The sequence below is a fragment of the Vicia villosa genome, linkage group LG1, assembly GCF_029867415.1.
Source record: "Vicia villosa cultivar HV-30 ecotype Madison, WI linkage group LG1, Vvil1.0, whole genome shotgun sequence".
NCBI lineage: Eukaryota > Viridiplantae > Streptophyta > Magnoliopsida > Fabales > Fabaceae > Vicia > Vicia villosa.
The window spans coordinates 60475125-60490480 of NC_081180.1; the positions used below are offsets into that span (position 1 = coordinate 60475125).

Consider the following 15356-nt stretch of genomic DNA (forward strand, 5'->3'; position numbering starts at 1 on the left):
AAGGTAAAAATTCAAACTATAAATCATAGTTGAGGGTTCAAGAAAACAAAGAATCAACATCCATACACAAATGAAAATCAAACGCTCATAGACAAGAATTTAGCAAAAACAATATGGATATTGACAAAAAGGCTCAAAGGGGGTCACTAATGGTCACACACTCACAAGGTGAATTGATATTTGGCTATGGTAGTTGCGCTCAAAATCAAACAAGTGCCTTGATCACTTTCGTGCATTCACAAAATCAATACAAACGACAAATTAAACATAATGATATCCAGTTAAAACAAGAAATGTCGGTCACTCGCATATGTATACAATGGAAAGCCACCTCACATTTATGGTAAAAAGGGGAAACTAATGTGATTCAATTCATGAGCAAGTTATGCAAAAAGAATGAATAATATGAAAATCGTACAAATGAAAAGTCTCATAAACATGCTATGCTATAGAAAGCGATAAACGAGTACCTTGCTATGTACAAATTCGAACAATCATTACCGCACAATTGGCATGTTGAATCAATCAAAATTGGAGAATTACCAAATGCGATTCCAAGTAATCGGGCCAAAATTTGAGTCTAAACAACAACAAAAGAATTAAAACATATTACTAATAATTACTACTCTATAAGGCCTTGGTGGAAGTGGAAAAAGGCGAGCCGAGTGAACCATTAAAAAGAGTTCACTGGACAAAACTCCCAGGCCGCGCTAAGCGCGGTGAGCACGCTAAGCGCGCTATACCAGAAAAACCAGAAAACCAGAATTTCCAATGCAGCCTCCACTTACCACCTACACTACTCATTTACAGAAAAACAGAAAAATAAAAGCGTTGGGGTGCCTCCCAACAAGCGCTTGTTTTACGTCGTTAGCTCGACGCCTTTTATTGTCTCGCGAATGGTAAGAAACTTCCTCGCAACACGTCAATGCTTTCGCCTCAAACGCAACATAAAGAAAGCGACCTGACCAAACACTTAACAAACGAATCAAAAGCAAAAGTATATACAAGTATGTGCAAAAACACAAATATACATAAAACACAATATTTACAAAATCCTTAATTGGCCAAACAAATTGAAAAGTGAAGATTTAGATTTTACGAACTATCCGAGTTCAATATGTTTAGCCAACTTCACCTTGCTAAATAGCAAAAGTATAGAGGAACAAAATCAAACACACAAACATGTATAAGTATGAAAATATAAACATGTATCAATATAAGAAAATATATAAGTATGAGAATATGCACAAAATATACGATATTCACAAAACTCAAAAACAAAGAAACTATCGCAATGCGAATTCAATAAAAACACCAATCCCCGGCAACGGCGCCATTTTGTTGAAGCGGTATAGCGGCAAGCAACAAAAGATTTGGAAATATTTATCCGGGAATTATCGTGTCCACAGAGATTAGTGCTACTGAACTGCCGTTCGACGGATTCTTAGTTATGAGTTTGGTTTTGAATGAATTTAAATATGAAATGGAAAAGTAAATATCAACACAAAAAGAATACATTCTTCAAATAGAAGAAACTATCAAGTATTGCATATAATCTACTCTTCACAAACTTAAACTTATCGACCAGTTGCACTCAGTCTACTATACTCCTTAAACCATTCACGTGTTGCCCGTTGTCGGCATTCGTGTCCAAACACCTCCACGAGTTCTATTGTATGCTTAGTTGACGATTTCTCCACCAATCAAACATACGGTAGCTTACCGTGTTAAATTAAAATATTGCTCGATCGACGATCTCTCCACCAATCAAACAACCCGGTAGCATTACGAACCAACACAAAGTGAACATTAACTCTTCATCTATCTCTACAATCAAGAAGCTAATGATTATCTCTCCTAATCAAGATTTGTGAGGTCTATCTCTACAAAAACACAAACCCCTAACATCAAGATGCAAAACAACCCACCAAACATAACCCAAACATCAAGATGTAAAAAATCAGGAAAAACAACAAGTTTATATTGTAAAGCAACTTTATACAACGCCATGGGCGACAGATATACATGAGATCAAAGTATATATAGACAAAACCCACAAATGAAACCACAAAGAGAAGAAAAGAAGAAAAACCCAAAAATCTCACGGTTTGTCGGCTCCGATTGATGAAGGATTCAACCCCGGATCATCCATTTGACAGCTCCAATGTTGTTTTCAAGCTCTCCCTACTCAAAAATGGTTGTGATGACTTTGGGAACAAATACCCCAAAGCATAACCCTAAAAAATGTGATTTTTCCCTATTTAATGACTTTCCAAACCGCCCAGACCGCGCTTAGCGCGGTCAAGCCCGCTTAGCCCGCTCAACAGAAAATCGAAATCTTGTTTTGGCCATATCTTGAGAACCGTAACTCCGATTTGCGCCCGGTTCGAAGCGTTGGAAAGCTTATTTCATGCTCTATCTAACAATGACAACATATCAACCAAATTGGTGATTTATTATTATTTGGTTTTGAGCTTTATTCGCCGAATGAATTGATTCCGCCGCTCAAAATCGCGCGTTTGAAGCCGTGTCTTCGCCACGTTATTGCTCATGCTCCAAATACGCCTCAATACCTACAAAATGAATAGAAAACTATCAAAAAGTATAAAAGTATATGAAGATACATCTATTCACAAAGTATACGTATTTATACACAAAACGGGGTATTATTCGAACGGTATTAACAAAAAGTATCGATAAGTGCCACTATTTACAAACACAAAATAACTACATTTTGACACTTAACAAGGTTCACTCTTGTCTTCAAGTTTGCTTCTTCTTTCATCTAGCACATGTCTATAGCTTAGTGATGCAAATACCTTGAGATGAGTGATGCTAGGATTTTTTCTGGAACCTGATTCCTTAGAATCTTGGTGGGATATCTATTTAGAACATAAGTAGTAATAGACACTGCTTCACCCAAAAATTTATGAGGGAGTGACTTTTGTTTCAGCATGCTCCTAGCCATTTCAACCAAGCTTCTATTACTTATTTCAACCACACCATTATGTTGATCTGTATATGGAGGAGTTACTTCAAGCAAGATGCCATTTCACCACACCATTTTTGTTTCTCAGCTATAACTTTAACCCTCTTGAACATGTTTAAAGCTTCACTTTATTCTTTATCAGATGCACCATCAACATCCTACTAAATTCATCTACAAATGATATGAAGTACTTACTTCCTCCACAAGAAAGGGTTTCAAATGGACAACCAATGTCAGATAAAACTACATTATATACATGCTTGGCCCTTAAAGATAAATAATTCACAAAAGGCAATCTTGTTTTCTTCCCAAACATGCAAATATGATATGCTTTATCTGGTGTCACTATCTTAATCAATCCTTATACTAACTTCATAGTATTCAATTTTCCTTGACTTCTAAAATTTAGATGCCCATACCTTTGGTGCCAAAGCCATCTTTCTTCAATAGAAGTTGATGTATGGAGACAATGTAGGTTTGTGGTATTAAAGCTATCCTTCTAAATTGTATTCCTTTCCAAGGATGGTTTCAGCACCATCCTTGCCTTCCATGGTTGCTGAGAATCCTTTCTCAACAAGGTGACCAATGCGTATGAGATTGTATTGCATACCAAGAACAAATAATACATCTCCGATCAATGCTGTTTTGCCTCCCTTTCTTTGTATGACAATCTTGTCCATGCCTTCTGGTATCAAACTTCTACTATCTTCACGTCTCAATTTTGTCTTTCTGCTTGAATCAAAATTACTTAGATAGTTCTTGTGTTTAGTCATGTGATTAAAACACCCTGAATCCAAGTATCACACATAAGATTATTGAGCTCCTTCACAAGTTGTTACCATAATCATAATAGGATCTGAATCAGAGTCATCTTGGGTCATGTTAGCTTCTTCTACACTAGTTTTGGTTTGCTTTCGCTTGCCAAACCAACAGTCAAATGCAAAATGACCATACTTCTCACAGTTCAAACATCGGATCTTTCTCTTGTCTTGAAACCTTTTCTTGCCTTGATTTCTATTAAACCCTCATGATCCTTTGGGAGATTCAAGTTTATCTTCAATCTTCTTCTTCTCTCTGCTAAATGGATAAGCTTCTTTATGATATTGTCCTTTACCCTACTTCCATTTCTTCCTCATATCTTCAAAAGGTCTTTTCTTTAAATGAACGATCAAAGCTTGCTCAAAATATTTATCAGTCTCTCTTTGATTTAGTCTCAATTGGCTTCAAGTGAACCTTGCAAGTCCTCCATTTTCATAATGATCATGTCCTCGTTTTTCTTAATTGCTATTACTATCATATCATATTGAGGGGTGAGACTACGAAGTATCTTTTTAACTTTCATTTGCTCTGTCAAAGTTTCTCTAAAATTCTTCATTTTATTGGTTAATTCTTACACCCTTATGAAGAAGTTTGACACTGATTCGACTTCTTTCATCTCAAGCATTTCGTATTGCTTTCTCAGAAATTGAAGGCCCACCTTCTTGACCTTTGAATTTCCACCATAATATTTCTCAAGCATGTCCAATGCTCTTTTCGATGTTATAGCATGAAATTTTTTATCAAACACCTTTGCTTCAACACATTGGTGTATCTAAAAGAGTGCATTTTAATCTTGTTTCCTTGCTTCGTTGAATGCCAATTTCTAAATTTCTTTAGCATTCTCCACTAATAGTTGAAATCCATGAGTTACATACTCAAATACATCTTGAACATTGAAGATTACTCGCATTTGAATACACTATTTCTCCCCATCAGGAATAGGAATCGTTTGATCAATATCTCTCCATATATCTCTGATGCATTCTTTGAAGGTGTTCCCCATATATACACTCCATTCTAATTCAAGGTACTCTACTTCATTTTAATTGATGTGCGTATGTTCTCTCTTAAAACACACACGTTGAATTGATCAAAATGTTTTAAAAGCGGAGACCAAAATCATCAAATACATTGGGACCAAAAATAAATTTTAACATTAATGATATTATACTCTTCTTAGACTAACTTATAAACCAAACTCTCCATCTTCACATTATTTAGAACTGATATTTAAGTCTATATTTTTTTATTTACTATAAAAATAAAGATGATTGTATTTACTTTTTTTAAAAGGAATGATTATATTTACATATTAATAACTAATGTAACACTAGTTAAATGTACATAATAACAAAACTTAGTCCTTTTTCCCAATAGTAGTAAAACATCAACCTACTTAACTCCCAAAACGTAAAATGTATTGTTTTTTCCTCCAAAAATATATCAATAAAACTACTTTAGCATACAAATAAACACATTAATTTCATCAATCAATTAATTTAAATTAAATATTTACACATAAAGACAAAGTCACAGAAAATTTAAATTAACACATGTATCAATATTTTTTTTATTTTTACTTAAAATTAAATGCAGCAAGTTTTAATTCGTTTATTAAAAATATTCTTAACTGTGTAACCGAAAAAAATAAAGTGTAACCAAAAATATATATTATTAATTGTGTGATCAGCTATTGTAAAAAAATAACTGCAGTTAAATTGGTTTGAAAAAAAACCATAAAAAACGGTCTCAACTCTCAACTATCCAGTGGTTATGCGGAAAATTTCTCGATTCTAAAAATTCAAAATATGACCATATTGTAACTGATCTGTAACTGATCAACTAATTTTCAGGTTCATAAATGTATAACTGACAAAAACCACTCCCCATTCCAAACAACGCACCAATTTCCTTTTTCATGACTCACTTAATTTCAATTTCCTTTTTCTGACTTATTTTTGGATTTGAACCATAATAACGATTATTTACATTATACTTGTACCATTCTGCAGATAATAGTAGAAAATTAATAAAACTCAAATAAGAAATTTTTTGAGGATATTCCATTTTCTTTCCCAACTAAACCCTCTTTTTCTTTTCCAACCAAACCGAACAAGAGAGAAATTACAGATTTGCCATTGCCAAGTAAATGAACTTCCATTTCTCAACTAACTCTCTCCTCTGTACATTGGCCAAAATTATTTGCTTAAAAAAAGAAAGAAAAAAATAAAGCTTCCTCTTTTCTTCTTTTTTTCAAACCCATTTTTTTGTTAACATTAACATTAATTAAAATACTCTAATTAAATTCTAATCACCCAAATTAGGAATCAACCCTGTTAATCCCAATTGGTTTAGCAGAAACGTTTCTGAGCCTATCCACACCCTGAAAACACATTCCATTAAGCTCTTCCATGTAACTCCTCACTTCATTCTTTATCATCTCCTGCATAACCGCCATGAATTCACCACTCAAATTCATCGCTCCGATTCCAACTTCTTGCGAAACCTTCGCCGCCACAGAAGCCGTTACAGCACTTAACGGAGAAGGAGATGGACTAGTCGGAACCACCGCCGCAGGACGGTGATTGTTCACCGCATCTGATGTATCCAAGCCTGGGAGAGAGAGCGAGAGCGAAAGCGAAGTAAATGGACCGTCGTCTTCCTCTGGTTCTGGTTCAGATGTTGATTCGACAGGTAATCGAACCGGAATCGGAACGGGAACAGGACGGAAGATATGATTTCCGGAATCGCTTAAATCAGAACCGGACGGACTCCCCGGCGCGCCGACGCTGGCGGAGCGTTTGAGCGGTTGAGGATTGAAGGATGGATCGTCGGAAGCCATGAAGGACGAGCACTTTCGCTTGAGAGTTGAGTTCCAGTGGTTTTTGATAGCGTTATCGGTTCTACCAGAGAGTAACCGTGCTATCGTGGCCCATTTGTTACCGACCTGGGCGTGTGCTCTGATGATGAGACTATCTTCTTCAGGTGTAAAAGCGCGATGCTCAACTTGAGGAGAAAGCTGATTACACCAGCGGAGGCGGCAGGATTTACCGGAGCGGCCGGGGATAGCGCGGCTGATGAGGGACCAGTTACGGGGGCCATGGCGCTCGACGAGGTTCTTTAGGGCGTCGTCTTCTTCGGGGCTCCATGGGCCTTTGATCCGATCCATTATTGGGAGAAGGTTTTGGGGTTTGAGATTTTGTTGTTGTGAGAGAGAAGTTGGAATTGCGTTGGTTTATATGTGTGAGGGTTATGGGTGGGTGAGGGGAAACGGTTTGGGAGGTTAGGTTTTTGGGGATTTTCGTATCGGTCATGGGACTGTGGATACCGCTTGTTCCTGGGAAGCGGTTGATTTGGGATTTTGCGATACAGCTGTATTTCAACACGCGTCGATTCTTTGCTGCTCTTCTTTACACAACTCATCACTTTTTTTTTTTTAATTTTATTTCTTTAGCTAACCCACATATTAACTGTAAGATATTTATACATTAAATTAAGGTCTAATAATAATAATAATAATAATAATAATAATAATAATAATAATATACTAAATTTGATTGAAATATGTTAGTGTTCATCAATTAGAACCATGGGTAAACTTGCCAATAATGCGCCATAATCCGGTGTATTGGAAATATTTTATTTTTAGATTAAATATATGTTATTTTAATAAAATTATGAATTTTAAAGTTGAGAATCTCAACAACTAAAAATATTTTCAATATTTATTAATATTTTATAAAGATTATTTCTTATGAATATATATATATATATATATATATATATATATATATATATATATATATATATATATATATAAAGTTTTAAATATATATGTTTTTATATAAAAAAATAATTAAAATATGAACCATTCTTCTAAAATGCAAAATTATAGGCTTCAAATTTTATTAAAATATCAATTAAAATTTAATAAAGGTTAAATTTGAGCAGATGACTAACGATCATATGTGATCATATGTGTTCGCTGAATTAAATAAAAATAATATTTATTTATATTATATAAAGAAGTTTGTTCGTATTTATAATCAATAAATTTTAAAATAAATAAAGATTAAATTCGAAGGGATAAATGTTAGTATTATTGTTTTATTATTTGGCGGTCCTCTTTCACTTTCTCATCGGTTATTTTTAGGAGGGGACAAATTATATCCTCTCAATTTAAATCGATCGATCCGTTAGTTATTCTTTACCATCGGATCGGGTCGGATTGGATGTCGGATTGCTTTAGTTGTTTAATTTGGATATTATAGCGTTGGTTCGATCGGGCTCGAATAATTATTTTGAATCTGTTAAAAACTGAATCCTCCGAACTCAATTAATATTTATTTTATTTATTTTTATTATTATAAGACTAACTTATTATAAAAATAAAATTCACATGTTAGATTATTATATTTTTTTTAGTTTAACGATACACTAAAATATTTTGAATGTTGTTTAGTTTATAGTGTGATAATAACCAAAATAATGTAAATAATATTAGAAAAATTATTACATAAAAATAATTATTCTTTAATTATTTAAAACTTTATTTTATTTTTTTACAATTAAAAATTGAATATGTGAAATTTTATAATAAAAAAAAAATTAGTCATTTTAATGAGTTTTTTCCAATAAATATTAAAAACCGATAAAGCCCACCCGACTTAATCGTTTAACCGATTTAACCGGATCTGACGAAAATTAAAATTTTTCGGTCGAAATTGGGTCATTAACATGAAATTGCAGTTTACGTCGGATTTAAATTTTAGGCCTGATACCAATCGAAACCGACAATTGTCCATCCCTAGTTGTTTCCTTAGGCCAAAATTTTATGTATTTTTCAAGGTACCGTAATCATTTTTCCGTGAGATTATTCTTCATGTCAATCAATCTTTTAGTATGTATCTAATGGCCCCTAATGTTAGAGATCTAATAAAGTATTTAAAATGTTATATTTGTTGAATGAGAATATGATGTAAGAAAACAGTATAAAATAGAGAGGTGAGGTGGATAGACTTTTTAATACAAATCAACCTATTATTTGAAAACTAAATATCAAAAGATTTTCAGAGTATGTGCATGGAAGTATTTTAAAGTGAAATAGAGTGAGTTATAATTGAATAGAAATTAACCCACACAAACACTTAATAAATGTACAAATATCACAAATTAAATTAATGATGATACGAAAGGTATTCAATCGATACCACTAGTATAATTCACGAAAGATGATTATACTATGATTCAATTTGCGAATTCTAAACTTAACTAGTTTTTCAGATTTTAATCACCACAACAACTCAATTAGGTCCTGTAGCGGGGAAAATCTGAGATCGAAGCCATTATATTGACTCGACTCGATATTTCAGTGAAAGTCGCCACCGCGCTTTATTATTTCCAAAGGAAAGGGGAAAAGAACGAAGAAAACCCAAAGTTTGTTTTTAAAACAAAAAGAAGAGATCTTAGGTACGGGTGTTGATTATACAAGGGGAAGGTTTTAAGCACCCCTCATATCTGTGGTATTCCACAGGAACCTTTTTGAAAATTTGTGTCGTGCGTGCTAAAAAGAGTTTGTTTTATTTTTAAGATAAGCTCGGCAAAGCGTTAAGCTTTGTGCCTACATACCTCCTCGGTGCAATGGAGAAGTCAGAGCTAATGTAGTTCCGCTTAAAGGGAAAACGTTTTTTAAAAAACGAATAAACACTTTATCATCGTCGGAGAGAAATACTCAGCCATTGATCTTGAGCATGAGAACAAACGAGTTCTTTGCATCGCAAATGAAAGAAGGGCTTCAACTCGGATAGAAATCAACGAGTATGCCACTAGCTCTCTCACGCGGAAAAGATCTCATTATATCAATCAATTTCAAAATCGTGGGGTATCGCCACTCGTTTCAACAATTAGTCGTGTCTAAACTTTTTTGAAGAAAAAGGCCACTAAGGGCAAAAGATATTTTTAAAGAAAAGGTTTTGAAAAGGTTGCAAACATAAGAAGGTTTTGTAAAAAGAGAGAAGATTTTGAAAATTAAAGAAGGGGAGGAGATGAAGAGGCTATCCTATTGCGTAAAATAAAAGCTAAGGAAAAGAACGGTCTAACCGAAATAAGAAGCCAACACTTGACATTATGAGTCAAGGTAGATTTCTCATCCTTTGGACTATCAATACTAAACCAACATTATCACTTGGGGATCCAGATGAACTTATTATCTTTAGCACCACTTTGCATTAAGCACATTAAAATTCTGACGGAAATCGGGCAGAGTAACGGCTGTTTTCGGGTAAAATCCTTATGTCAATGCCTTGGAATTAACCATCAAGGGCTTTCAAGGAAATACCTGCACACATAAACAGACAACAATCCAATGCCAGACAGACAGAATAACAACAGAGTAATCACGGAATAAGAGTCCAGAGGTACTAAGTCCATAAGTCCGAATCTCCAAAATGCTCAGGATAGTAACCAATAGTCCGAAAAAGAGCCTTAAGCGTTTTTTAGATTTTTGTTGTTTATTAGTGTTTTAGCATAAAAGTAAAGTATGGTCCAAGTGGACAAAAATAAAATAGCGGAAACATAAACATAGTGTCCAAATGGACAAAGAGAAAATAGCGGAATATAAACGTGATGAAATGATAAAGTAAAGCATAAAGCAAAAAATAAAGAGCGGTATAATAAATTGCGGAAATTAAAGTCAATTGTTAGATGTTAAAGATAACCATCTTGAAACTTGTCAAGTATGTTATCAAAGTTAGTAAGAAAGATCGATGGTGAGTGAAGGATGTTCTCGGATTTAAATTCAATGGACATTTATCAGAAACTTGATAAAATCATAGCGACTACACGATAAACCTCCATAAGTCCTAAATCAACCGCATACAATTCTCTTCCATATTTGATCTTTTTATGATTCAGGACACGAAATATTGCGCTATGTTAAGCAGATCGCCAAGTGATTTATGTAGAAATCACCCTACAACGAGGTCGGTCAAAACTTTATGTGCTAATGCATGCGAGAGAAGCGATATGTAGATCACTCTCCGAAAGCAATACAGCACGAAAAGAAAAATAAGGAGCGATCTAGTCTTTACCAAGAATCCATAGAATTCTCAAGGTGTTAAGACTTTCATCGATCAAAAGAAAAAAAGAAGGAGAAGAAGAATAAAATGCATAAAAGATAATCAACTCACACTATCATTAATATCATTCATCTAATATTATGGATTTGGTCATTTCAAACTTATCAACATCCTAGATCCAATGATATTAATGAAGTGGAGGAAGAAGGAAGCCAAAACAAGCATAAAAAAGGCAAAAAACACATTTTGTCCCAGGGGAAATCGATTTGCCTAAGGAGGAAATCGATTTCCTTAGTGCAAGTTTTCAAATCTGGCGTAGAAACGGAATGGAAATCGATTTCCCTAAGGAGGAAATCGATTTCCTCAGTGCAGTTTTCAAAAAAATCAGTATTAAGAAGCATAAAACTTGACTTAAGCAAACATACAAACACCTTATGATCACATATCAATTGGAGCACGAATTTTCCACCAAATCACCATCAAATAGGACCAATATAGCATCAAAGATGCATTGAACACAAGCAACAAAGATCTACATCTTAGAGTTTAGGAATTTACCAATTCTTGAACCAAATTGTTGGAGTAACTTCAAGAACAAGCATAAAGTGTGTAGATCTTTCACAATTGGAGATGAACAAGCAAAGAAAAGAGTGAAATGTATGAGACTTAGTTCAAAACTAGTAAGATTCAATGTGAATCTCACTAATTCTATGAGAATGAACTTTGGGTGAGGGTTTTGGAAAGGGTGAGAAATGAATTTGCAAGCAATTTTTTGGCTCTCCAAGCTTGAGAAATGAATTTGCAAGAACTTTTTTGGCTATCAAAAGCTTGAGAAATGAGGGAGTAGAGACCTCTATTTATAGGATGGGAGCAAGAGTAGTGGTAGTTTGGTCTTTTTGCATTTGGTAATTAACTTGTGTTTAATTGGTGTTTAAATGGTATTTAAATGGTAAAATGGGGTTAAAAAAGGTTTAATGAAGGGAATTAATTTTGATGAGGTGGAAAATTGGTAAAATGACAAAAATGATCAAAGAAAATTGGTGCCAAAATGATGTCATGCTTCCCTCCTTATATTTTTTGAATTTCGCCCCAGGGAAATCGATTTCCCTCATGGGTAAATCGATTTCCATAGTGAAATCTTCAAAAAAAATCTGTTTTCTTGCACTGTTTTGATTTCTGCCCGATCTTTTACCTGTAAAATATAAACAAAAGAGACAAAATACATATTTTTGGATTTTGGTTAGTATAAAACAAATAAAAAGCTAAAAGTGCTTGATGATTCCCCTCAAAGGAAAAATGATACCTCAAGATTGTGATCTTGATTGATGATTGAAATGCAAATGATGTATGATCTTAGGGTCAAAATTTGGGGTATGACAGGTCCTAATTCCAACAAAACATAATCTTAAGCAATAAATCACTATCAATGCAATAAATGATAAACTACTCTATGAAATGAAAAACTGAGACATGCAATATACTACAAAATGTAAATACAAGAGTAAAAGGGTAGAGAGATGACACTAGGATTTATAGTGCTTCGACTCTGTCGTCCTCGCGTGAGTCTACGTGCACTCTTCAATGTTTTCCCATCAAAACCTGCATAATTTCATTATTTTGACAAATATTCCAAGAGTTTATACAATCACTAAGGTCGCTATTGCGAAAAAACACACAGAGTCGCCATCGAACTTTATTTATCCCAAAGGGGAAAGGAACACATCAAGAAAACCTCAGAAGGGAAATAACAAGGTCTCGCAACCAAATACGGGTTCAGGAGTCGATTACACAAGGATAATGTATTAGCATCCCTCACGTCTGTTGTACTCAACGGGATCCACCCAGGTTGTTCAAATAAAGAGTGTGTATTTTTAAATACTTACTTGCTAAGGGAATACATGAATGAATTGATTAGGAAAAAGAAAAGGATTTTATTATTGAGCTCGCCAGGATTTCCTAAACTCCGTGCCTACGTATCCTCATAGTGTAATAAAGAAGTCAAAGCTCCGTAGTTCGTCCCGAAAATGGTTGTTTGTTTGTATTTTTATGGACAATGTTAACGTTCGCGTTCTAGCATTAGACATAGTCTGTGTTGCGGTAGAACGAAAATAACATGCCCTTTTATAAAAAGGTTGAAGAGAAAAGTCAAGAAGCAATAGGATTTGGATTTGTTGAAGTGTTTTGTTAGGAGGTACCTCAAATGGTCGCTCAAAGGCTGGGGGTATTTGAGTATTTATCTCTTACTATTGGAAGTGTTTGGGATACGTATAATACTAAAGTCTATGACATGGGAGCGAGTATTTCGTACGAATGAGCCAAGCGTCTCAGGTATAAAATACCCTAAAAAGAGGTAAGGAATAACTCTTGCTCATCTTTTCCCATGTACTTAAGGCTCATGACGTATTTATATGTATCGTATTTATTACATATTTTTGTGTTTGATAAAGAAAGATATTTTTGTGTTTAAAATAAAAAAGGGATGTTATGCAAAAGAAGAGGAACAAGGGGAAAGATCTACCCTAATGTTATCAAGCGTCATGCTCTTAAGGTTGGGGTCAAGGAAATTTAACCCTAATTATTGGCATGTATCGATCAAATCCTAAGGTCTATATTAATTCAATTTTAATCAAGGATTAAAATTAAATCAATAAATCCTAAGAGAACATGTTATCACACAAATATTTAATCAAATAACATCAAACAAGCATCAAACAATTAACAAAATCCATTAGAATAAACAATCAAGCTCATGGAGATTTTTTTATAAAAAATCAATACAAAAAGGAAGAGAAAATAATAGCAAAAACCAATTAAATGCTAAAATAAATAAAACTCCTAAAAATAATATACAATTCTAAAATATTTTTAAACATTTTTTCAATTATTAAAATCAATAAAAGAAAATAAAATCAAAACAAAATATTAAATAAAAGACAATTAAAATAAAAATGACCAAGGGAGTGCAAGGCCTGAAATAGGGGTTTGGAAAGCAATCAGCGTAAAAGCCCAGCCCAAACAAGCTACTGTGATGAATAGGTGTGTCTATAGAGTGGTATCATGTCACCAGGAAAGTACGAAAATGCGGGGGGAATAATAGTAAATTACGCGTTCGTGCAAAAAGCGTCAGCGTCGGTAAATGCTAGCTATGGCAGAGCATGGGGATCCGACTACAAGATCCTTTCCACATCGACATGACTCGATAACAAGAGCGGGACAAGTTCAAAAGCAACAGCGTGTGACACGCGCTAACTGATTGACTCGATGAACTGGCAGGGGTTGATTATGAACCCTCTCCGCTTGCCTCCTCAGGACTTAACGATGGAGCATCTTCGAGGAATTACCGCACCATGACATCTGCAAGCACGAAAAGTAAACACAAAAATAGAGCATCCTTTGAGGACTTCCAGCAAAATTCTCGCCAAAAAAGAAACGGTCGGGACTCCAATCCTACTTCTCATGGAATTTGAAAGTAGTAAAATGAATGTCTACCCTAGTTCTCATGGAAATAGATGATGCGGGAAAGAGAATAAAAGGGAACAAGAATCGGTACCAAATGGATAGTAATATGTAGTAAAAGCAAGCAGCAATAAAAAACTGGAAAACTTCGCGCAAGCTGTCATCAATAACAGAGCAAGTCAGAAAGTCTAATCATCTGACATAAGCACGAAAGCATTGGTGTGAAAGCGAATCACAAATCAAAATGTGCATCGAGCACATTTGAATAAAACACCTGCAAGAAAATCACAATCCAGACAAAACAATAAACAGTGTATAATTGCAAGCGGAAGTAATGTCGTGTCCTGCAAATAAAGAGGAGCACGAAGCCAATGCATCCGCCGAAAATCGCCTTCAAGATCCTAAGGTAGCAAATTCGTTAGAAATAACAAGTAATCGCAACCAAAGTTTCACAATCGCATCGCAAGATAAAATAAGAGCGAATCTGGAAGAAATGAGAATGAAACATGCATCGGAAACACAACAACAAATACGGGGCAACAATGACATGTTCAAAGAAAACATCGTGAAAATGACCACAAACTACATGTATGTCATCCAAGTTGTAAAACAATGGTAACGCAAGCATACCGCACAATTAAATCATCTTTTAACATGCATTTGAAATACGGGGCAGCAACGAATCACATGAAGAAACATACACAAAATCGCACCGAAATCGAAAACTAGCAACACGATTCATGATTAGCGCATAAACTAGCATAAAAATGCAACAAGCGGATTTCCAAACATGATTTACGGCCTACTTATTTTTCCGGGCAGCAACGACACAAAGCATGAAAAGCTACCAAAATCGACATCAAACATCACATTTTAGCGCACAAGAGCAAGCATCAGTTCACATTAATATGGCATAAGATCGTAAACATGTCGCAATGCAAAATCTCTTCAAGAAAAGCAACATTTTAAGCACAAAACGCATAATTCCGGAAATTTCACATATTCAACAAAAGCAT

The 15356-nt window shown here is 34.5% G+C and overlaps 1 protein-coding gene across 1 annotated transcript; it reads right to left on the reverse strand.

The window, feature by feature from the left end:
* Positions 1–5849: 5849 nt before the first annotated feature.
* LOC131639169 (transcription factor MYB44-like) lies at positions 5850–7130 on the reverse strand. Its single transcript, XM_058909678.1, has one exon. It carries the CDS (start codon positions 6975–6977, stop codon positions 6129–6131), a length of 849 nt encoding a protein of 282 aa, XP_058765661.1. The 5' UTR covers positions 6978–7130; the 3' UTR covers positions 5850–6128.
* Between the last annotated feature and the right edge of the window lie 8226 nt (positions 7131–15356).